The sequence below is a fragment of the Lepeophtheirus salmonis genome, chromosome 3, assembly GCF_016086655.4.
Source record: "Lepeophtheirus salmonis chromosome 3, UVic_Lsal_1.4, whole genome shotgun sequence".
NCBI classification, from domain to species: domain Eukaryota; kingdom Metazoa; phylum Arthropoda; class Copepoda; order Siphonostomatoida; family Caligidae; genus Lepeophtheirus; species Lepeophtheirus salmonis.
Window position 1 is genome coordinate 3933507 of NC_052133.2, and position 26133 is coordinate 3959639.

Sequence of the window (26133 nt, forward strand, 5' to 3'; positions counted from 1 at the left end):
CGGCTTCGATTATGTTCTTCTATCTAGAAATAAATATTATATTTTGTTAAAGAAACTTTCTTGAAAACCAATATAACTCACCTCTCTTTATCATACAATTTCCTCCTCACCGAACTCTTGGAATAGTGGAAAAACATAGCTGTATTGAGTTCATATGATAGAATTATTTTACCAGATTCATGCTATTATTCTCTAAAAATGTCTAATCCAGTGGTTATCAACCAGGGCACCGCGGGAGATAACATGAATGAAACATTTAGTTGGGCAAATAAATATATTTGATATAACAAATGTCGAGGGGTTTGAAAATGAAATAGTTAGTAATTACCGGTGTAATAGAAAACTATGATAATGACGACACAAAGTATATATACTTAGGATCAATGTATATGGTGTACCCAATTTATAAATCTAGATCATTACAAAAGTGACGGAAAAAAACCCACAGTGACTTGCAAATCTCTTTCGAATTTATATTTTTATTTCACTCTCTTACTATTAATTTTTAGAAAAAATGGATAAAAGAACTACTTATTACATAGTTCCGTTTAGTTTTATGTTTGTTCTTATGAATTAGTTACACTTATCAAATAAATAATAATTAACAAGATTAAAAAAAAATACAATAATTATAAAATTGTATGTCTTGGATTCGAACAATATTGATATATTATTATAAGCATTTAGGAATATGATGTAATTACGACGTAAAACAAAATGGTACAGCATGTAATAACTCACAAATGGAATAAGTATAAAAATATGCCCCAAAAAAAGATGAACAATGAATAACAAAAAAAAACATTTTTTACCTTTATTTTAATACATTTTTGAATAATATGAAAACTGCAAATGATGAAACAAAAGGGCCGTGATATTACTTATAATTGGGAAAGATAAGATAAAAATAAGAAAAAGAAATTGGTTTACAACAACAATAGAGAAAAGAAAATCACATTTATAATTAATACACAACATTAAAACATAGGTAGTTATTATGTCTGAGCAATGAACTTGATTATATACTATGAAGTAAAATTATTGTATTTTCCCCAAATTATTATCTTTTATAAAAATATCTAGTAAGTCAGTATTAAAAATTAAATTTGTGAATAATGAAAAAAAAAAAAAAAATGACATGAAATTTGTTGAGTATGTGTACCTCAAGGAGGTTAGATTAACTAACTGAAGAATATAAATGTAAACAACACACCACAAATTATTTCCAACAATATAAATAATGAAGCCCCTAAATATGTAGTAGTCAATATTGTTATCAATTATTTTAATCAGTTAATGAATTAAACCATCTCTCAGGAAAACAAAAATTTAGAAAAAAACAAACAACAACTGGTAACTTAAATTCAAAGATTATTTATGAAACTAAATTGTGTGCAAAAGATATTTATTTGTATTACATTAAATAAAACGGATAATGCAACTATTAGGAGTAAATAAAGACATAAAATTTGAAAGATATAGTTTAAATGGCTAGTCTGGAATGGACTTTTAATTGACTAGTTATTTCTTAGTTTCCGGATTATCTCAAAAGTAAAACGAATGAGTATTTTTGATTTCTCTCCTGAGTTTCTCTAATTCTGACACACAGCACCATCCGAAGCAGCAGTAGGTAATAACACTCTCGTTTCCAGGAATTTATTAGAACTATTATTATCAGATATTATTGTATCGTCACTTATTTCTTCTTCGACGTCCGGCGACGAAGAAGCATTACCATCACTCCCACCCTCCCCATTTGGGATCTTATGAATATCAACGGATGGGTTTGAATTCAAAGACAAGACATTTACAACAGAGGGTCTTTTATGTTGTTTCTTTATTGTGTTGTAAACAACGTGTTCGTCATCGGACTCATCCGAATTTAACATCATACTATTTGAGGCAATTGGTGAAACAAGGATTGAGGTGATGGATGAAGAAGACGTGGTAGAGTCTGTTGAAGAACATAATTGATTTTGTTCTTCGTCAGAATCTCCGTCATGATCAGAATTTTCGCTGGTTTTGTCTTCTTCTTCAGGAGTATCTCCGTTTTCTGACAGAATAAGGACGTCTGTTTGTGAAAGGCGAGAAATCATCTTCGGTCTTGCTAAAGGGTCTTTTAATGAACCATTGCAACGCGATATTTCCAACAATTCACGAAGACCCTACATTAATAGAATTAATATTGTGAAATTTCAGATTTGAAAAAACAACACGAGAAAGTAACAGAAACAATATCCAGTAAAAGGTAAAATTAACAAATTAATTAGGTGCTCACTTGATTTTCGATAACCAATTTAGACACAAATTCGTTTTCTCGATTTTGGTTCTCTTCATCAATTACTATTGCGTAGTTCATCACAGAGGCCATTTCACAGATTTTGTCATCTCGATCTTGCAAAACCTGCTAAAATAAGATAATTGCTTGCAATGACATATATAAAATTTGAAATAGATGAGCTGTTTAAACTATATTGCAAATTATTTTCCAATTGTTTCAACACTGTTTTCAATCAGATAAAGTATTTAACCACCCATATTTCCTTCATATATTAAGTAAATTAGAAAGAAAATTTGTATTGCAGTTTACGAATTGCACTCTATTTCATTTAAACAAATAGTGCTTACTCCTGAATGCGAATAATTAACGAGGTTTTTATCGACTTTGGACGAATTTACTAAATGTGATAAGTGTTGTCTATATTTTGACATTATTAGCTCTGTTGCCTTTTGATGGTCTTCTAGTGCTGCTCGGAGTTCAACGTTTTCTTGTTGCAATTCCCTGATATGACGATTTTCTTTTTGCATATCTATAAAATAGGAATTATTATTAATAACAATCTTTAAAACATTATGGGTAAAAATATATAATGAAAAGTATCTGATCCTTTTGCAATACATTTGTTAATTACATTTAACAACTATTTTCGGGGAGGGGGGATAATATTCGTAAAATGTATGTTAAAGAGGCCATATTATTTAAATTTCTACGCTTCAGGTTTAAAGTGAAGCCTGTCATGTGTTTTATAATTAAAATAGTACAATAAATAGCATTTGAGTTGTTTGTCGTGGGAATGAAAGAAAAAAAATCCAAAAATATAAAAAACCAATAAGAAAAACTGAAATTCATAAAATATAAAGTTAAAACAGCACCCAAAACAATTTGAGCCCTCAATTTAGAGGATCCCACGGCATTGAGCTCATCTTGAGCCTCTTGATACTGTTTGAGTGCCTGAATCCTTTTCAAGTTATCCTCTGCAGATCCGATCAATTTATCAAAAGCCACGTCGTGGCTCCGAAGTCGACGACTCAATTTTCGTGCATCTTCCAAAATCTCTCTCATGGATGTCATTTTGCAAGTTGTTTATATCATTATAATAATATAATATCCCTCCGATCTCCAATCCAGCTTATTCACCTCAAAGTTTCGTTCTTCTCTCTTTCTCTTTTTTTCTATTTCTTTTTCTTCTTCTTAACCCATCCAAAGACTATTGGGGATGGACCCCTTACACTTCGTAGCTCGAATTGAAAGACGCCCAATCTTGTCTTTTTAATAGTCCAGGTTGTTATGAATAACTGAAAAGGATTCTTTTAGATTTATACTAGATGATAATTACGTTTATATATTGAGTGTTTATTTAAAAAGGTACGGTATTTCCCCCAAACATTCATCCCTTTCAAACTAAGAAAGTATCTCTAATATTAAAACACGACGTTTCAGCGCACGCGCAACGCACTTTCTCAATAAATTCTTTCTGGTGGTCGTTTGATGGCGCATTTACGTTTATCATTTCCCCCCCTTTTTCCCTACAAATTAACAAAATCCTTTAACATTTTCAGGTGGCCTTTGTGTTTTTTTATTCGTTAACTAGGATAGGTGCTTAAAAATAGTGTTTTTCTTTAGATTATTAGCTCCTTCAAGTTAATAAATGTTCAAATAACGGTTTATGTGACGTCACAATTATAGAGTGGCCCGCAAAATTATTACAATATTTTTTCATTAGCTGCAGTGATGAAATGATTGATATATCCTACTCACTTTGGGAATGTTCATGAAAATTTTATTATCTCAACTACACTGCTTGATTATTTCATGCTTTTAGTTTTTAACCAAGTTAAATTAAAACAAGTTTTCAATTTTGGGAGTAAAATACCCTGTTAGAAATTCTTAGGACGACAAACTTTCATATATTGGGGATAGGAAGTATTTCTCCTTATTGATTATCCATGTTGTCAGTGAGTGTAGGTGTATAGTAGTAGGCTTAAATAAAATTACTTTTCTTAATAATTTACAAAATTTATCTCACCATGCCGCATTTTTGTAAATAAATATTGTTGGAGGACTGCCAATGACCCACTCAACTTATCCCAAAGAGAGTCGGTGCCTATAATCTTTACATTATAATAACTATATTGTGTTACAAAGAATGGATATTTTAAATCGATTTTTGGTGAAGCAACGGGCAAAGTAAAACTATGCCTTATTGCCTTATGGACCCTTCCCTATTGCCTGTATCTTTGTTCGTGGATTTTGTGGAGAATTATTTCATAGTTCTACATGGACTCTTTATCCGATACTTCATCAAAATATACTCGACTTAATGACTCAACGACAAAAGATACTTACAATTGTCAAGGTTCCATAGGCCAATGAGCCATACTTCTTCTATGCCCGCTCCTCCACCAAAAATCGACCTATTATACTAATTGTAATATAAATAGATCTGCTCTAATAAATAAATTTAGATATTATTACTCAATTAAAAGCACATAGAAAGTAGTCTGACTAACATCAACAAAATTCATAATTAGTAGATTTATTTTTCTGTTTCTGTTTAGTACATTGACCCAGTTCGATGCTTTTTGATTTGAATTCATAGTTTAAATTAAGCAATATGCCCTGGGGCGTTTATTCATCCCAAAAATTGAAATATCCTTCTAAGATTTCTTATTTTAATCATATTATTACTCCACCTTCTATCTGTAAGTTCTTAATTTATCATTAGACTTAGAATTTGTGAGCAAGCGCTCACACATCTCTAATGCTATTTTATGCTTATTAAAGCAGGAAAACCGCAAGACTTGATATTGTAAGGATATTCCGGGTTTAAAACTATTAATTTCAAGAAAAAATGATTCAGTTTGTTTATTTATTTACTCCCAGTAATAGGTTCGGAAATTGTTTGCATTTATTATTTTAGTTTTTATTAGTTTTTTTAACTTCAATCTATATTATACTGTCCCGTTTTTTAGTTTAATACGTTCTCCCCCCTACACTTTACCGCTTCTATTGGGGACAATAATAAAAATGATTGGTAAATTTTGGGTATTGCAGACCATTGGTGTAGTACAGCCCTTATTTTTTAAATGAGATTTTTTTGTCAAAATTGTCAATTTTATAAAAAAATTAATTTCTATATTTAATTTTGTGAAAAAAAAATCAAATTTCATATTTAGAAAATATTCAAAAATCTACAAAGGTTCACAAAAAAGTTATTTTTTTGGAAAAAAAAATCAGCTATTTGTAAAACTAAATTTTTTGGGAAGAAATATCAAAAACCCACCGTTGTTCACAAAAAATAAATTTGTCGCAAAATTTTTCAAATATTAAATTTTTGGGAAGAAAATTTCAAAAATTCCCAGATGCTCTCAAAAGATTAAATTTTTTGGAAGAAATATTTAAAAATTAAATTTTTTACTAAGAAGCAAAAATTTATTTAATTTTTTTTTTTTTTGTGGGATGTTTTTTTTTCATAACTTAGAAAAGTAATGAATAATAATACATAATAATTGGAATCGCAAATTAAACACTATTATCCCTATTCTAGAAAAAAAAACTCCTGATTCTGATTAACTGTCCCATCACTATTAATAATTAAAATAATCTGTACTTCGATCAAATTGGTTTGAAAGACATTACCAAAATAATTATAAAAATAAAACTATATTTAACTTTTCTGAATTATGTTTTTTGATTGTATTCTACAAAAAATAAATATTTGTGCAAGGAAAAATATTTCCTCCGTAAACGGGGCAGTCTAATCTTAATGTATCCGATGGTTAATAAAATTGATGCATTAATGCAACAAGCAGTAACTACATTTTATGGTTGTAAATGAACTCATTCAAATAATATATAATACTCTATCGCAAGATTTATCGATTGCAATATTGCGAAATATGTATATTATGTAAATATATTAATTACTTTAAAAGGGTATTTATATTATAAGTTGCATAACTTTTAATAAGGTATTTTCTATGAAGGACGATGATGAATCAAAATTCTTTTATTAATTTTTTTTTAATTGACTATGTTTCATTTTGGAAAACGCTTTGGTTCCGGAAATTAAATTTCTTTTGTTAAAAATGTATAAGTTTTAATATAGGTATTTTTTCTGGCCGGCTTAAGCCCACATAAAATATTGATATTTCAGCCATAGAACACAAAAATTGTCATAAAAATCTTCCACCGCAGTAGGTTTGTCCTTTAAAGCCTTTTTAAAAAATTGCGTTTTTACAGTATAATTTCGATTCAAAGCCATATTTAGAACTTAATATTTTTCATAAATAAATAATTAATATTTTGGATGCAAGAAGATTAATTTTAATTTAATTATGTTTAATATGTTATACAATGTGTTTGATCAGTATTTATTACAGATTAAGTCATGTTATCGACTTATTTATATTTAATTTAGAAACTTTTTAAGCAAACTTTTTCATTGCTTGATTCTTTAACATTCAATGAGAAAATGAAAAGTTAATCTGAAAAAATTAATTAAAAAATAACTTTTTTTTTGACGCCAATTCTTTTAAAGTTATAATAAAAGGTTTATTAATTAGTTTTAGTTATAATAAAATAAAGCAATCGAAAAATATATCATACGATTCTGAACAAGCATAAATATATGTAGTTTCGGGAATAATAGTAGTTAATTCATTTATTATCTAATAGTTAAGCTAATTTCATACTAACAGTTTCTATAGAATCAATTGATTCAAATATGGAGCATTGGAACATATAATAAAACTTTGATATTGAGTATAAAATATACGTTTTTTAGTGTTCATGCTTCGGTTCATTTTTGAACACCTTAGTGTGAAAAATGAACGATTTTTATTGTGCTTCAAAGACATTTTTTATTCAAATACCAATGCTAAAACCAAGTTACAAAACGCTACCACGTGGATTATTTTTGCCATGATTTAGCTATCCACAGAAATACTGTTTTTTTGTCTGTGATGGGCAATAAAGTTATCATGTATTATTCTCTCCTTGTTAACTTGATTTTATTACGAAAACTCTCTTTCGAAAGAAAACGAAATAAATTCCCAAAATGAGATAGTAGTAAGACCATTAGTCCTAACTACAGAATAATTATTCAATCATCGTTGAGAATGGTTAAAAAACCTAAGTCTAATTCAACCAATCAACATTCAGAATACTGATTAAGACTAAAGAAGTAAAAACATTGATACCTGACTACAAATTACTATGTATATTTTAGTGTTAGCGAGGTAACGCCGTGTTCTATAAATAACTTATTAACCTTTATGAATGCATCTAGTTGTACATGAATTCATCTTTTTAATTGAGTTCTGCAAAATCCCATATGTCAAAAGTCGTTAGTGGTACCTAAAAAGTTGAAATCTCAAAAGGATTTTTTTTTTCCGTACCCAAATAAATTTGTCATAAAATTGATGACATGATTTACGTTTTGTAATAAAAGAAATGAAGGGAAATAAATTAAAGACTGAGCGCTTGAATGTTCAGAATTTTTTCAGAAATGAACGATAGAACAGTAAAAGTGTGAATGAGTCCCCTATGATCATTTTATAGTCACAGTTTCCAAAAAAATCATATGATTTAAATATGGAATATATATGCGTAATGAATGAATCACAAAATATTTCATGTGCCTCCTCTTTTCTATGACCAAATCATGGTGTCCGATAAAATTATTGTGGTAAAAAGGTTATCACAGACCTTGAAAGGGAAGGGGCATCTGCACAATAAACGACCCTTCCATTAAAGAAAATGAGATCCATCGAGTGAGGCACACAGAGACGAGATCCCTTATATATATTAATTAATAACAGAACGACTCTAAGAGATGATGTAAATTGTCTGGATTTTTTAGCTGGCCTGTTTTATAGAACTGTTAATCTGAAGAAGGCATTTTCTACTCATCAGCTGTTGTCATTATTATTTAACTTCTCATTAGTGTACTTCTTTTTTTAATATTGTATTTGTTGGACTCACAGTAGAATTTGCTCTCCTCCAAAACATTCTTTATATTATCAGGGTTACAATGTTGATTGTCGCTTTCTTAATTTTAACATGTCCAAAATACACATGATTTTCAATATTAGCAGTAAGATTAGATGTATGGGCGTGTGTGTGGGAGGGGGGGGGGGCCTTAATTCCCACTATTTTCCTAAGTCTATGATTTTTGAATAGCGAGTCCCTATTTTTAATTTTGATTTGTAATTCATGATGTGACGTAATCGACTTCGAGTAAGTTTATTCATTTTAGTAGAAGGTATTACAGTTTTTAAATTCCAATCCATTTTCAAAAATTTAACAATATCTTCAAGATTAGAATATGAGTTACTATGATATTTTTATTTTCTCTGCCCTTATTATTATCAAATTGCTATTTTTGCCTCCCTCTTAATAATATAAGATTTATCTTATAAAAGTTAGAGAAAATGAACAAATTAATTGATTAATGAAGATTTTTTGGCACTCCTCTGAGGATACTGCTCTAGGGAAGGATAAAGCTTTAAACAAGTAGCGAAACGTGATCGTTAAGCTTGTGGAAATGGTATGGTCATTATTTTTCACTATGAAGTCATTAATTTATTTATACTGAAGACGAAAACACAGGTTTATCTATATTCTAATCTTTATATAAATATTTATACATTAAAGTTGAGTTAATTATTTTACTTTTTAATTAGAAATTAGTTATGTCAGATGTTAAGATTACTATATCGGAGTCTTTTGATAATAGTTAAGTCTGCAAGCTTCGCAACCTGTCCTGTATCATACTGAGAGTAATTTTGAATGCAACGAAAATTAATCAACAGTTTTGGCAATCTCTTCCGATCAGGATTGCAAGGATTTTCTGCCAACAGTCGGAGACCTAGTTTAACATTCTTGTTTTCATGTTTTGAAAGAGTTTGATTCATATCAGGAGATCTTTGAGGAAGATGAGTACTATGAAGTTGATGAAGGAGGTTTTATTGGTAGCCTCTTTTCCTTCGAAGTTGTCCTTTGTAAAATTATGGTTAAATTTAAAAGACTCAAGCTCTCCTATTCTTTAGAAATTCAATCAATATTTAGACATTCATACTGATGTTTCAAACTCCGGGTCTGGCTTCTCTTTTCTAGATGGGAGATTCGATCAGAAGAGAGATAACCTTACGCATCAATATGCCTAAATGCATAACTTTTACTCAAACTATTCACAAATTGTCTGTACCATCTTTGAAGAATACAATCGTATACCTATTGAGATTAAATCAGGTGAACTGAATCCATAGATATTGCGGGATGCATAGTTTTAACGCAGTTCAAAATATTCTTTTTATTATTAAGGCCCCAATTGCTTCGTATCTCCTTAGATAAATGAATTTTGACCGTTGTGTTTCCTTGAAGTGATCCACTCGCTCCCATTGTCTGCGAATATATCTTCTGGATTTTCGCTTTTGTTTTTCCCATGGAATTTGATAAATGGTGTACACGAAGATCTTTTAACAGGCTACATATAAATAATTTTTTCAGGGAAAATTGTCCTTAAATATGCTCTTATACAAGGACCTTGCAATAAATGTGTCCGTATAATGTTTTAATTTAAATTCAAATGACTAATTAATACATTAAATAGTCATGAACGAGATACTAAGTTAATGAAAACTAAAAGAACACACCAATAATAGCAAGCCACTTATGAAATAAATTAAAATTGTGAATTGTCAGAATATTGTTTCAATTATTTCATATTATCATTGGGGACTAATTAGTTTTACATATTCAACATAGTAGGTGGATTTTTCATGGGAAGCTCCTCTCCAGTGGCGATACATGTGTGAAGAGAGTATCTTACCATAAATGAATCTGAACTAAAAAGCAAATACAAGCTTTGTAGCAAGCAAGTTGAAAAGAAGGAACACAAATTCAAGCATAATTCATATACTATATTTCTTTTCATTTATTATGGAATACATATCCTTCATCTGAGGTAAACTCTAAAAACTTAATAAATTTAATAGCGGCCTCTTCTGTAGCCTCCTCTTGAAGGTTTTATCAAAACCTGTCACCTGTTGTCCAGGGTCAATTTGCCCTCTTTTCCGTCTAAAAAAAGCAAACATTCCCTTAGCAGACCAGTATTTAGCTGTTCCAACTTCCCATTTAACCTTATGAATTTCCATCAATTTCTCCACCTCTGTAGATACCCCAACAAATTATTGCCCAAAGGATTTAAAGATAGAGCCTTGAATTTTGAAGCCTTATCAGATAAAAAAAACTGAATTCATCCTCTTCAAGGACTTCCTGGTGAATTTTAGAATGGAGCTCCTCCGAAACATGGAGACCAGAGTGTTCTAGTAGCTATCATGCAACAGGGGCAGCAAAACCATACAATTGACGAGCAGATTTCCTCTCTAAAATTACTCTTGATATGGTTAAAAACCTCAACTACTACCTTGAAGGACAAGTTGAAGAGCTGTCAATGCAGACCATTCTCGGACGACTTCTATACATTCATCTAATCATCTTACATAACTTCTTGTTAAAATAACTAAACTATATTTAGTAGTTATTTATTGAGACTATCGAATTAGTAGAATAGAATATAGTTATATATACTCCAATTTCTACTTTGTACACTTGTGACTCAAATCTAGCTATTTTTTATTATTATTAAAACACGAATATATTCTAGTTTATAGCTAGAGCTGTTATTGTCTTGAAGGTAGAAATAAAAAACAAAACAAATACTGCCTCTGACGGGCAAAAAAAGTAAATTCCGACCAAGACATTTTTCACCTGTTTATGATTCCACTGTTATGACTAATAGATAAATTATAATTGGGAGTGTTATGCCCATCGATAAGTATAGATTGCTTAAGGGCGCTGTCGTCGCAGCATTTCATGTCAATTATTGTCTGGAGCAGTAAATCCAGAGCCATCTAAGAATGATTATATTATAGGGCTCTGAGTAAATAAATCAAATTTATTATTATAAAGAAAGAAAACATCAAGTGATCATACATAACAATACTTAATATTTTATAATTATACAATAACTTTATGTATGATGTATACATATGAGATATGGCATATAATAATTTTTGAATGAAGAGGTCGTGGAGGCAATTATCATTTATGTTTACTATTATTATCTATTCCCTTATTTAATTTTGTATTTTCTAAATATTATAAAAGAGGTCCTTTATTCATCCGTGATCAAATTAAATAATACAAATTAGTGTCCGAAATGGCTCATAGTTGTGCTGCTTTTGGTTTTTTTTTTCCAAAATAAGGGTGATATTTTTCAAGGTTCAAATAACTAATGAGTATAAAATTCACTTTTTTTACAAAAATATTTTATTTTTAAACATAAATTATTAAAGCAAAATATTTCATCTATCATCTGACGAAATATTATAAGGCTAGTATTAAATAAAGGACTCTAGAGTCCTTTAGTATTAACCATCTATGCGATATTTAATCCTTTATAAATCCTTTATTTCTATGGACAAAATAATAGCATCTTTTTTTTATTCAAACAAATCATAATTTTTTGTCTAGGACTGGGTAAAAATATTTTTCTTTATTTTAAATTGCAGTTTAAAGTATGTGCTACACCTTCTATTAATTTTTTTTTCTACGTACTTTTTGAATTACAAAAATAAATAACATTAAGTATATGTCACATTAGAGGTTGAAATCCAGTAGACTCGTTGATTCTCCTGGTAATAGTTCAATAATTCTACTAGTAGAAATTACAATTATATTCTCTCCTAGGACAAATTACAATTTTACTGAGGAGATAGTAGCTTTGAATATTTGAAGATGTTACGTGTTTTCGAAAATATGACGCCAAGTTATACCCTCTAATTTACCTACTATATAATTATAGTTAATCGTTTAGGTTTAGAATTTTAACATAAATAAGCTAAATATAAATAAAATCTTTTTAATTTTTCATCTTTCAGATAGTGTATTCGTGCTCGTAATAGTTTATCATATACATCATATTTGCTTCTTTGAGTTTGTGTACTATTGCATTTCTTCTAGTAGTCCTTGACTAGTGCTGAGTCGTTTGCAAATGATTCGTTCCTTTGAACGACTTTTTTTAGTGAACGTACTGAACCGTTTCATTTGCATGAATGATTCGTTCGTTTATACGGTAAGTTTCCAATATATATAATGTATCACTCAACCTCAACAAACAAACTTAACTTTTTTGTTTAGTTATTATGGAAAATGAATATATTCAAGTGAAGAAGCATATCATTAGTTGCTACTATGAGTCCACTCTAATTTGCACACACGAACAACTGCAAAGTCACCAAGGGAAATCTTTTAACAAAATAACTGATTCATTAAAATAACTGAATCATCAAAAGAACTGAATCCTTTACTGAGTATGTCGTACATTCAGGTAGCAGTTCACTGGAGTCTACTCTAACTATTAGATGAAAAATTATTCTACAGCTGCTTCCTTGAGTATCATAAATCCCATATAATATCCAATAATACATCCTGGGCGATCGGTTATGCAGGCTTTCTTAACTAAACATCATTTGTTAATTAAAATGGACGCTTACATTAATATTGGGTTAAGTAGGGAATAAGTTAAAGATGTTATATCATTTTTTTGGGGATATGGACGTTTTAGGATATAAGGAATGTTGAACTGAACTCAACTAAAGTCAGCATGTATTCCTTAATACCAATTTGGATTAAATGCAGTTTGATCCAAATGAATACCCTAATGTAGTAATCAATTATGATTTTTAAATGTATATTATATATATATTAAATAAATTTATATCTAATAAGTTACAATTTAATCTTTAAAAATTGGCTATATTTATTCATTACAGGTTTTTTAAATATCAATTTGAATCATTTTTTTTCTGGATATTGAGAGTTGAATAAAAAACTAAGTGCAATCAATAAATGATTCTGAATCATGCCCCAATTTTTATATTTTATAAAATTGTTTATATTGAGTGATTTACTTCCAATGACTTAATATAGCTTCTTTTGATAGACGTATTGATTAAATATGTCACAATTTACTGTATTATACAATAGAAGGGGGTTTCTAAATTTTAAAATTAAAACATGTAAATCCCTTAACTAATAGTAAATTCAATTTGACAAATTTCATTCATTGATCACTTAAACAAAATCCCTACAGTAATATGAAAATGGTTAATTGCTACAAAGAACCGAGTTGTTTCCATAGCACAGTGAGGGAAGCATAAGTGAACGGTCAAATGACCTCTCCATGACCTCTTGATGAATAAATGGACTTGATATGAATGTCAATGATTCTTCGTAACCGACCATAGTTGTAGTATTCCGAGATTCCTTCAAATGCTTTGAAACCTACTTATTGTAGTTTCAACAGCCATAATTGGATGTGAAGGGGATGCATTATATATTCTAGAAATCAATTACGAGTCCCAGCATGATCCTATGAATGATGATGATTATTGTAATTTGTAAGATTAAATTCAGAGTTGAACTTGAAGCAGGGGAGAGTAAGTGATCCTGGAGAAGGGATTTAGGGGCCCGAGCAATTTGCTTATACTTATTGTTTAGGTATATTTGAATTGTGAAAGGGGAAGGGAAGAGAAAAAAGGATGACCAAAATTGATGTTTGCCGATGAATAGACGATAAAGAAGAGGAGGACCAATGATGGGATTACTTGTATATCCCAAGGTATAAATAATGTCTACAGATTGGGATTCCATTTCTACTCACTCTTAAAGAGTTATCATAGCGTCATTTGTATCCGTCACCCATCCATTAATAATCATCACTTATCTTCAGTGCCAACTGCCCACTGCCAGTCCTCCGTCTACAGCCCTACACAAAAACTACTAACTAGATAACATAACTAACTACTAACATAAACCGTATTATGTCACTAAATATTACTCTTCAAAGTGGTAATGAACGGGAATTAAATTACTAGGAATGAAAAGACAGTGGATGAATTTGTTGGGAATGAAATTACCGGTCACTGTATCATAGAGGGTAGACTTGGCGTCATGTTTTCGAAAACACACATCCTCTTCGAATATTCAATGCTACTATTCCCTTAGTAAATTGTAATTTGTTCTAAGAGAGAATAGGATCATGATCTCTACTAGGAGAATCAACGATTCTACTACATCTTAACTATGGCATATATATCAATCAATTATCGAATGACCGTATTAATTATCAAAATGGTACTTTTAGCACTTGTTTGAAACGTAAATTATTAAACCAAAAGGTTTCATCTATCATCTGACAAAATTACATAAGCATGGCATTAACCATCCATACGATATTTAAACATTTTACTTGTTACTGATAATTAATAAGCGATAAGTATTAATAGCTAACAAAATTCAATTCATAACTTAACTTTGCCTCGGACAACAGCTGACTAATAATCCACTACTGCAGCGCCATCAACTTAAACTTCGTCACTCTATATATTCTCTATGGTTATGCCATGCCCTTCACGAATAAATGACTGACGCTGGGCTGAACAAAAGGCAAGGAGTAACATTTAATATGTTGAATCCTTTTTTCGAGTGAAGACTCTGAAATAGGTTCCCATCGTGCATTTGGTGGAAGAATGAAATACGCTGACTCATGAAAAATGCCTAATCCCGATGTTAATTCTTAGAAATCGGTGAAATATAATGAATTCGAATTGTACTTTGATATTCCAAAATGGGATTATCTCCCAATTATGCAACACAAATTATTTAAAAATGATAACCACGAACTTCTCAACAAGCACAATCAATCATTGTACTAAATGAAGAATAAAAAATAGTAATAGACAATAAGCAGTTGTTCGTAGAAATGAAAGGAAAAAAAAGGAAGAACTGTACTGTCCTCCTTTTAGATGTTCTTGCCCTAGATGACCCCCTAAAACAGTGGTTCTCAAATGGGATACATGTACCTCTTGGGGTATTTGGATGCACTCCAGGCGGTACTTGAAATTTTGAAAGAATATTTTATAAGTGGTACATTAATCAGGGCGTCCGCAGGCGAAGGTCTGGAGGGGCTGTACCCACCAAATTAAGGAATTTTTCCTTTTTACTAGAAAATTTAATATTTCAATTTTTTTTTCCAAAAATTTAATATTTGAAATTTAATTTTCAGTGAATAGCCTTGGATTTTTTAATTTTTCTCCAACAAATCAATATTTAAAATTCAATATGTATTAAATTGAAATTTAAAAAAACAACTGTGGATTTTGATTTTTTTTTCTAAAATAAAACTTAATCTTTTCTGAATGAAAAAGGATTTTTGAAATTTTTCCCCAAAAAAATTATTTTTTTGTGAATGAATTAAGATTTTTTAATTTTTCTCCGAAAAAATTCAACATTTTGAAATTTTTTTCAAAAAAAATTTAATGTTTGGATCTATGTTAAAAAAAATTCCAAAAACCAATACCCCCTCCGAAATTTAATTCTGCAGAAGCTCCTCTCACTGAAGCTAAAATTGATTTGTGCTAGTAAGAGTGTACTTTGGTTAAATAAATATTTTACAAGTGGTACATGACTAAAAAAAGGTAAAGAATCCCTGCCCTGCCTCTAGCTCTGTCAATAGCATTATATACTATAGCAGGGGTGACCATAGGGGGTAGGTTAGAAGGGCTGTAGCCCTTCTCTTAATTAAAAATGTTTTCAAAGAATTTAATATTTGAAATTTTCTATAAAAAGTTAAATTTTTATAGAAATTTTCTATAAAAAGTTTAATTTTTATAGAAATTTTTTATAAAAATTTAATTTATTTTGAATGGCTATGTTTTTTCGAAATTTTATTCATAAAAAATTTAATTTTTTGTGAATATTTGTTTCCAAAAAATTTAATTTTTTGTAAATATTTTTTCAAAAAAATTCACAAACCAAGCCCTCCCAATATAATAATACAGAATGCGGATCTCCCAGTATAGGTACTATTTTAAAAGAAAATTACTATAAAAAAATAGGATCTCTAACCTAAAGAAGGAACGGGATTAGAACGGCTAAAATGTACATGATGATCCCTTAAGAACCCAGAACCTTAAGAGTAAATGATTATTTAAGCCCGGAACTGCAATTTAAGTATCCGTTAAATCACTTGTACATAGAATGCTGTTGTTACTTCCTTAAAACTAATATAACTCAATTGATTCTCATTCCACTTTGACTCTACGGATTTTTAAATTTATGTATCCTTGATAACACTTAATTTAATTTAATGTATTTCTATTATAATAAAAAGATATATTGTATTATCTATTAAAATAAATGAATTTACAGTGCAGAAAATGTTCGGATGAAGTATTTTTATATTTTTAAATTAAATTTAGAATTTAAATTTAAGTAAAGAAGTGCTATTATCATTTTAAATGATGATAAAAAATAGAAAAAAAAATTGGTCAATTTAATAATATTGATCCTCATTTTAAATTTCTTATGTTGTGCCCATTATACATATGTATGTAGGCCGGCAACACAAAAACAGGCTAGAAGTATTTCCCCCAGATATGAATGTGGATACCATATTTTGTATTCTTCAACAAATAATCTTGTATTTCTGTTATTAAGATATTGTGATTAATCTTTTGGAGGCACTGAGAATTACCCTTTAAAGTAACAAAAACCCTCTATCATAATTTAAAAAAAAAAGTTAAAATATGTGGCCCATCAACACAAAAGCAAGCTAGAATGATTTTTCTCAAAATGGAGTGTGGATTGCATTCGTATTATTCTACAAATTATACTTACTTTGTATTAAAAAATTATTCTTAATAACCCTTAAGCACTGAAAATTTCCCTTAAAGTACCCAAAGTGGATTGCCACTATAAAATAATGATAGATTAATAGATTTTATTTTAAAAAAAATGCCATATCGCGGCAAATATAAGTCTCTAACCATAAGTAAAATTCTAAGGTAGATCTACTCATCCTACAAATTTGAATTCAATGCCTATACTTGACTCAAATATGTTTATGAAAGATGTGCTCATGAAAAATCATCCTATTTTAATAAAAATCAATTTCGAATGAAAGCTGAATAAAATAAAATAAATATTTTTAGTCAATTTAATTGCCTTTGACGTCACTAACGGGTTTGACTCGAACTCAAAACGGGAGTAAGTCTTGATAACAGTCTCCTGTGGGAGTTTCCGTAATTCTTTTCGTATTCTGGAAATCAGCACGGATTTTTCGTTGGATCAGAATCTGTTGGTGTGCCGCTCGCTCAACTGCGACCAACATAAAGAAGTCCATGGGTTTGGGGTCCAGTGAGCTTGGAGCTCAAATACTTGGAATAGTACAGCCTGTGTTCTATTGACTTTTCTGTCAGAAGTTGGGCTGTTCACATCTTGTATTATTTGTATCGTAAATCATCTGCCACACACTTCCTGATCAGGCTTTCACAACAGTTTTGATCTCTGGCAATGGCCCTCATCGATTTGAATGACGAATCATCAATGATTTTTGTAAATTTGCGATAAAATCCTGATCCCTTTGGATTCTGACCTCTTTGTTGTTGATTCATAATCACCTCCAGGCTCTTCCAGTTCATTTTTGACTCTCCAAACAAAATACTTATCTGGGTTTAAGTAGTATGCAATCTCCATATTGTCTCGTTCGGCGCGGATCGCATCAAGGACACTGATTTTTCCACGATTGTGGAATAATTACTTCGGTGGATTGATTCAATTTTTTTACTGACGCCAAACACGTCTGACTAGCTGTCAAAAAAACAAAAAACCCGTCCTACCTGCGCATTCACAGTTGTTGCAGGCGCCTAAAGTTCGATATTAAATAGGCCGAACGCTGTATTAAGTAAAACAATAAATTGGGATTTTCTTTCTTTCTTAATTTTTGTGCAAGATTGTTAATATCTTGATCCACTATGTATTTGAAAACCCATATACATTTTTACTTTTTATTTTATAGGAAAACATGTTTTGATCCAGTACACCCATAATATTAATCAATTTCTTATTATATTGAGATAATATAAGCCAGTGCCATCGTCACCATAGTGGTCAAAGAACCATTCCCACACACTTTTGGCAAATTTTTGTAAGTATAGTAATAAAAAAAAAAATGTAGTCTTGTCTATAAATTTTAAATGTCAAAATTTGTATTTTTTTATTTCCATTTATCTTTTATAAAATAAAAAGTTATTCCTTCAAATTTTATTCCTTCTTAAAAATTTGAAGTCTAAAATTTAAAAAAAATGTCCTTTGCCTTTTAAAAAATTTGGTATTTATAAAAAAATACAAACAACACATTTTGTCGAAAAAACGAAACACATAGGCAGGAATTACTTCCCTGTGGATCTTCAATTCGATTATTTGATTTTTGAGGAGTATAGACATAGGGATGGCAAAACGTACAGGAAAAATTTAGTTTTGAAATTAAAGAAAGAAAAACGGTCAGGCTATCGTTCTTTTTTTCTTTATACTTTTATAAATTGTCGCTTCGAATGAGAATTTCCACCCTACTTATGCTATATTTTTATTGAAATGCATAGTAAAAAATATACTTTATATAATGTAATATTTTCCTTGCACGAATGCTAAAATAAGTGTTGAAGTTTCTCCTCTCTATAGCAGTAATACATTTTCTTCCTCCTAAATCATAAAAAAGGAGCTGACGTTAACAAAGATCTTAGTTCATTAGTACCATTTTGTCCCGCTCCCGCCTTTTCCTTGCAATCCCCAAAATCCTGACCCTAGGCATAGGAGATGGTAGAGCAAAGGGCATGTTTGCAATTGCTAATATATCCAGTAAATTCTTTAGTCTTTGATTTTGAGCTCAAGTCCAGTTTTAAGTCTTTCCTTAACTACACGAAATAATTATAAACTTCATACTTATATTACAAATTACTTATTATTTTTTAAAACATGTAAACATTATTGTAAAATTATTTGTATTATGTATGTTAATTAAGTACATGTATTTAATCAATTAGTAATTGAGATAAAAATAAGTTAAAGGGACCCACATTTGACAATATTAATATTGAAGAAAGTACAATTGAATTGGACAATAAATGAAGTGGATTTGCTCTAGAGGCAATGTCTTTAGTTTCATTTTTATCGGATGATGTGTTAGATGTGGACGATGATTTTTTAGAGTTGGATCTTAAGAGTGGTTCTGATTTTCGATCTGAAAGGGATATAATAAACCAGGTGAAAGAGAATGAATCTATAGACTTATACAAAGTACCTTGAGAGATGAAAACTTGAACTGATGCCGCTATGGCATTAGCAGGCTTACAAGTGTAATTCCCAGAATCTTCTTTACTTGCATCAATTATTGAGAGTTTAGATGTAGTGTTTGTACCTCCTCGGGTCACAGTTTCCACTTTGATACCATTTTTATTTTCATAATTTACCATTCGATCTTTGTGATACCAAAAAACATATCTATGAAAAAACAAAAAATCCGTTAAAAAATTACTATCCATGTCAATTCTCACAATAATATTGTGTAAATATATAAATGTACCTAGAATAAGAATTAATACTATATATAAAATATTTGTTTAAAGTATGACATAGAACGTGTGCAAGATTTTTTGTATTCGGCAATATGTACAGTATATTTTTAAATTTTTCTTTCATTGGTCAGATGCACTAACAAATTATAAGTAAACATTATAATATGACAATACTCCATATGGCCTAGGAATTGTCTTTGAAGTAAATATATATAATTCATATTTTTTTCTCTAGAAATTTAGTTCGAGATAATAATTTCTCTAGAGTTCGTTGTCCATTGAGCTACCTCACTCTATTTTATTTTTTAAAGCTGTTATAATGATTCCTTAATTCTTGAAGAACATAAAGTAATCGCTATTGTGTGTGCTCATGAAGGATTAAAGATCACTTCGCGAGTAATAAGTATTTTACGTCCTCACTGGACTCAAAGTAGAAATGAGAATCCACAATGGAGTAATTCATGGAGGGGGATTTGTGTGTATCTCCTTCCTCTCACAGCTGCTTGTAGATGATTTAATAAAACGCCATAAAAACTTTGCTGCTCTTTTCCAAAATTTTCTTCAAATTGTAAAGTCGGGTTACCACATCTATCGTTCAAGAACGGGCATACGTGTTCTATATATAAACTTTTGTCATTTGATTATTAGTTGTCTCTTTGAGAGTAGCTCTTTTGCTAATATCATATATGTATATTAATAGATAAATGTAGTAGTGTTGTGTCAGTTCTTATTTAGTCAGTCCAGTCCTGATTTCTGTCGGTCCTTCGGACTGTCAGTACTAGAACTGATTAAGACAAGAAGAAATAAAGATGATTGGCGTCATCAAGACCCAAACTTTATGAGTTTTGGGACTGATATGCAGGACTGAAATCATCAGACCTAAATAAGGACTGACTAAGATATATGTATATATATATATACATTTACATGCACGGATACATGCGGACACTTCCCTTAAGAGTGACCATTTCATTTTCAATTTATTTTCTTTTAGCATACCGGTAAGTAATCTTTTATATAACTCTATTTATATACCTATTAGTTAATGTTCCCAAAAAGCCAGATTACTTAGATTAGAACACAAATTACTAATTTCAATAAGTATCAATAGGTACCTTCATATATAGTTAATATAGTAATACAAGATATCAACTGAAATAAGTTATTCCTCGATTACTTTTCCTTTAAATCCTAACGTTAATACATTCTTTGGGTTTTTTTACATCCCAACATAATTTTTATTATTAATAATATTTTTAATAGGAATTACCCATATAAATATGTGCCAGGTAAATGCATGTGTATTAGGAATTCTCATTTCCCGAGAAATTGTCTTTGATCAGGATCCTGTTATTAAATAATAAATATTTGGAAATTGAAGCAAGTGATATTGTTGATAATATAATTACCAAGAGGTATAACATAACTCTAAAGGTGTCAAACTGGCTCATTACTCTTAAATTGAGAGAAGAGAATGACTTTAAAGTCGAAACAATAGTTGCGAAGACACTCACAATTATATACGCTTGTAGAACAAAAAAGGCTCCTCCTTCTGCAGGCTTAAACAAAACAATCGCAAGATATATTGAAACAATGGATTTTTAAATCGGGCAAATTTTATATTTAGTTTATAAAGGGGATTGTTACCCTATCCTTTTAATAACCTTGGAATCTTTGATGGTTTTTTAAATAACTTTAGATAACTACCTATGTTTTACATTGATTTGTTTTTATAATTTAAATAATAACACTGGCCAACACAATTTTTCTTGCATGGAGGTTTTAAAGCGAATCTAACGTCATTTTGGCTGCTAATTCCAAATCTGTCATTAGTTTTTGCCTATCACATCAAGTTTTTGAATAACGTGGTGATGAAAAAAAATACTACAACAGATAACAAAAATCCTTAATTTACGAGAGAAAAATAACAAGTTATTTGCATATTGGCTGCTGATTTCAATGTGTCACTAGTTGTTGGTTATCACATGAGGTTTTTGAACTATAGGTTGATTAAAAGGTTTTATTTTATTTTTCAATAAAAGACACAACAATCTAATTTTGTTTAAACATACAAAACTAAAAAAAATACAAAACATGAAAGTACTTACACATATTTGACATAATTCAATATTATTACAAAGATAGAATGTTATATCAAACTAGTAGATGCAGGAACAGTGTATTTTTGTTTGTTGACAAACATATTAGTTCATGTTTGGGGTAAACTTCCTTTTTTGATGACGCCCTCTTATGTAGAGCATCTGAATGATCCCTCATCAAACTCCAGCAGTAATCAGTCATTATATGCGAGTCCCAACGACCTTGACATCTGTCTTCCATGACTTTAATGTCTTGGTGGAACATCTCACCTTGTTCGTCGCTAACATCTCCAAGGTTGTATGGAAACGTGTCCAGGTGACTGTGTAAGTAGTGCAGTTTGATGTTCATTCTGCACCTGAGCTCTCTTAGACTAAGGAGAAGTTCATCCACAATCTCTTGGTAATTGTCGTTTTTCTTGTTCCCAAGAAAACCCTGCACCATATTAGTAAATGCTGTCCACGCTCGAGATTCGACAGCAGTCATCCTCTCAATGAAAAGTATGTCCCTGAGTAATGTTCTGATCTGGGGTCTGTCGAAAATCCCTGCCTTTTTCTTCGCATCACTTAGACTCGGAAAGGTTGAACATATGTATTGAAAGCAATCACCATTGTGATCAAGAGCTTTTACAAACTGCTTCATAATACCGAGTTTCATGTGCAATGGTGGAAGGATGATGGTTTTTTTGATCAAGTAGTGGTTCATTAATGACATTCTTCTCTCCAGGTACCAACGTATGCCTTGATGGCCGTTCCATTCTAACCCAGTGATCCTTGTCAGCTTTACTGTCCCAGTAGAAAAGGAAACAAGGGTATTTTGTGTAACCTCCTTGTTGACCCAAAAGGAAGTTCACCATTTTTAAATCCACACAGATTAACCACTTGTGATCGAGGTATTTCAATCGTTCAAGTACTATTTTGATGTTTCCATACTCCTCCTTCATGGAGACTGAGTGTACAATAGTAATACATCCATATATGTTACCATTGTGAAGTAAAACACACTTTAAACTTCTTTTTGAGCTATCAATAAAGAGTCTTCACTCACTTGAATGATACGCAGATAATCCCATAGCCACAAGAAGCCCTTCAATGTCACTGCAGTATACAAAGTGATTGTCGGAATCGAAAAACTTCCTCAGTTCTGCATCTCTGTTACGATATAATGTGACACCTGTGCCCTGAGCAAGCATGTTTCGCTTATGCAGTCTGGAAGCCAACAACTCAGCCGATTGTTTGGGTAAATTCAAATCTCGAATCAAGTAATTCAATTCAGGTTGATTACAGAGAAAAAGTTGACCAAACAATGAACCCAATGGTGTGTAATTTGCATCTGTATCTTCTTCATCATCATCATCGACTGAAGTATGTACTTCATCATCAATATCTGCTACCTTGGTGAAAACAGGTACAGTTATTTCGTCCGAATGAGGAACTGGCCGTATTTCAGAGGAGATGCTAGGTTATGTCATGTATCGCTTGTTCTTTTTATTGAATCCTTTAACAGCTACAAGGCAGAAGTAGCAATCCTCTAGGTGGTTTGATGGTTCTCTCCAAATCATCGGCATAACAAATTTGAGCTTAGCATTTTTTCCTTGAGACCAAGATCTTAGAGTCTCGAGACAAGTCGTGCATACTATGTGAGGTGTCCATTTTTTGTTTTGGTCTCCAAGCGGTACTTTAAAATAAGCAAGGGACACACTCTTAACGAAGTGAGTTATGTTCCGTCTTTGAGGTGATATAGCAGAATATATCTGGGTCGCTACAGCACTTTCTTCTCCGTGAGGATACAGACATGGCTAGCTTATACACTTATACAGATGTGTTCGGATTTCTTAAACAGCTATGATGGTGATTTAAAAAATATTTAATATATAATCTCCAACTTTTACTAAATCTAAATGAGAGCAACACAAGAAATAATATCCAATGATAGTTTTACTGGTATAGATTGGATTAAATAAAGGATATATATTAAAACACCTTAAGTACTCGAGTCAAAGAGAGAGACAGATACATACATAACAGGAACACGTGATATCATTATAGGCTTTTTTATGTAAACATCCACAAATATTAAATATCAGATATCTCAAAAACTTGATGTGATGTGGCAAATCTAAGCATACATTCGGAATTAACAGCCCAAGTTGTCAAGAATCCGTTGTCAAAGTCTATGCAAGAATAAAAAATTTTTGTTGACCAGTGTTATAATAAAAAAAAAAATCGTAAGTGATGAACAACATAATTTTTCTTGAATGATTTATTATTGAATGCGAAATTTTCCGTAGATGTAAAACCCGTAGAAATACTTCGAAACAGAATGGAACAACGTAGCTCAATAGATCCTCACTTGAGATAATTATTTGTCTTGAGCTGATTGTGCGTAGGTTCACGCTACAGTACGAAAATGGAATCCTGAAAGAGAAACCCTAATGTGTGTCCATGAACAATTTTTGTATTTTTCAACTGTTTCTAAAATCCGAAAAAGAAAAAAAATCCTCGAAAAATATATCTCTACCTACCAAATACATCATATTCACAATGGTATCGAATGTAATATTTTTTCTGTTTCTGATTAAATAAATACATATTATTCGAGCTAAGCCAATAAACCATTTTTATTTAAAAAATAAAAAAAAAAACCAGTAAAATTGAATGAGCCCATAAAAAATCGTGTATTAAATTATTTTACATAATTTAGGCTTTGTCATTATTATATACTTTGTTTATATTTTTCTTATAATCTCTTTCAGGCCCAAAAATATGGAAAAAATATTCATAATTTAACTTAACTTTCATATTTTTTACAACTCTAATTATAGGTAGAACTTATAACTAGGGTTGTATGTATAAAATATTACATTAACATGTGCAATCCCAAAAGTCTTTATTTTTTAAACCTGCTATTATTATTATTAAATTGTTGAGGCGAAAACATATAAACATGAAGTGCATATGCTCAAGAATGACGAAGAGTAACCCTAAGGAACTTTTGGGTACATACCAAGTGTACGTCCTGGTATGGAGGATCGACAATGAAGTAATTCCTGCCTTTTTCCTTGATAGATATCGTATTGAATTAGGGGGGAATTTCATTAATCTCATGGCTGCTTGTAGCTAATCTAACAAAGCGTCATGTCAGTTAAGCTGTTCTTCTCCAACATATTATTTGAATTGTCAGCATGTCATTCTTTGGTTACTTTTATTTCTACATTCCAGCATCTCATATTTTATATCATCATAAGTTGTCTTCTTTACTATGTGACTTCGTCTCTTATATCTATTCTCATTGGTACAAACTCATTTGGGAAATAAATGTAATATAAGTAAACGAGAAATGTCAGAGAGGTTCAAAATTTCATAAATCGTCATTGTGTTGTTTTTAATATTTTGCCTCATTCTTGATATCCATAATTTATCTTGAGGAAAAAAAAGTTACAGTATACAAAAATAAAATTCTTTATTGTCTTCCTACATGATGCTTTTGGACATAGACGCCTTGTACTGATCTCCCACCATTTAAGACTTGCCCTTTTTAAATTGTTTCTTTTTTTTATATATTTTTTATGGCTTCTTTTCCTTAAGCATACTTTAATCCTTGGAATAAAAAAGGATATTTTATTCCAAGGAAAGTTGACACTAAGACTAAAAATTAAATATATATATATTTATTTATTACGTAGATCGTCTTCAAAAATCATAACAAAATGAATCCATCATTTAATAATTAATGAAAACTATTCCTAATGGTTTCAATCCGTCACAAATAATTAATTAAAGATTTCATCTTTTAAAATTGGAGTCACATGAATCGGAATCATAACTACGCTATATGATACAAAGTTAAATAAAATGATCATTTGGTATAGCGTTAACCTCCGCCTGAAATTATTTTCCCTTAAAAATTAACATTCATTTCTACTGTATGTTATTAGTCAAAAGTTTGCAATGTTAACCAATTCTTGACCTTTTGTGTGACCTTGGCTTTATCCTGTATTCCTTTATTATCCCTACAAGATAACATTAATTTGAGCTATGTATCTCAATTTGTGCCAAAGTTATGGCCGATTATGTGTTTTAAAGCTTTGTATGACCTTGACATTTCAAAATTTATTAGTCTCTGACTGTTGACATATATAATCTTCCTACAAAGTTTTAGTAAAGTCGATCAGTAACTTTTTTTTGTCTGAGTTATAAGTTGTATTTAATTGTGATGAAGTCATCCCATTTATAAAATAATGGATGGTCTAGAATTAGAGTCCTATTATCT

At 30.5% G+C, this 26133-nt stretch overlaps 2 protein-coding genes across 3 annotated transcripts in view; both read right to left on the reverse strand.

Moving 5' to 3' along the window:
- Positions 1-463: 463 nt before the first annotated feature.
- LOC121114374 (FGFR1 oncogene partner 2 homolog) lies at positions 464-3743 on the reverse strand. 2 transcript variants are annotated; one of them, XM_040708322.2, is made up of 4 exons: positions 3154-3743; positions 2629-2810; positions 2279-2407; positions 464-2165 (listed from the first exon to the last, which is right to left on the reverse strand). In XM_040708322.2, exons 1-4 carry the CDS (start codon positions 3350-3352, stop codon positions 1593-1595), a joined length of 1083 nt encoding a protein of 360 aa, XP_040564256.1. In that variant the 5' UTR covers positions 3353-3743; the 3' UTR covers positions 464-1592. The 2 variants fall into 2 exon arrangements, with proteins under 2 accessions (XP_040564256.1, XP_040564257.1); XM_040708323.2 differs by having other exon boundaries at positions 2279-2404; positions 3154-3698.
- A 15389-nt stretch (positions 3744-19132) lies between these two features.
- Positions 19133-26133, reverse strand: part of LOC121114248 (zwei Ig domain protein zig-8) — a 210556-nt gene continuing 203555 nt past the window's right edge. The window contains exons 5-6 of the mRNA XM_071886899.1: positions 19491-19690; positions 19133-19430 (exon numbers count right to left, since the gene is read on the reverse strand). Coding sequence (XP_071743000.1) covers positions 19222-19430; positions 19491-19690 — 409 coding nt within the window. The 3' untranslated portion in view covers positions 19133-19221. The remainder of the gene's footprint in view (positions 19431-19490; positions 19691-26133) is intronic.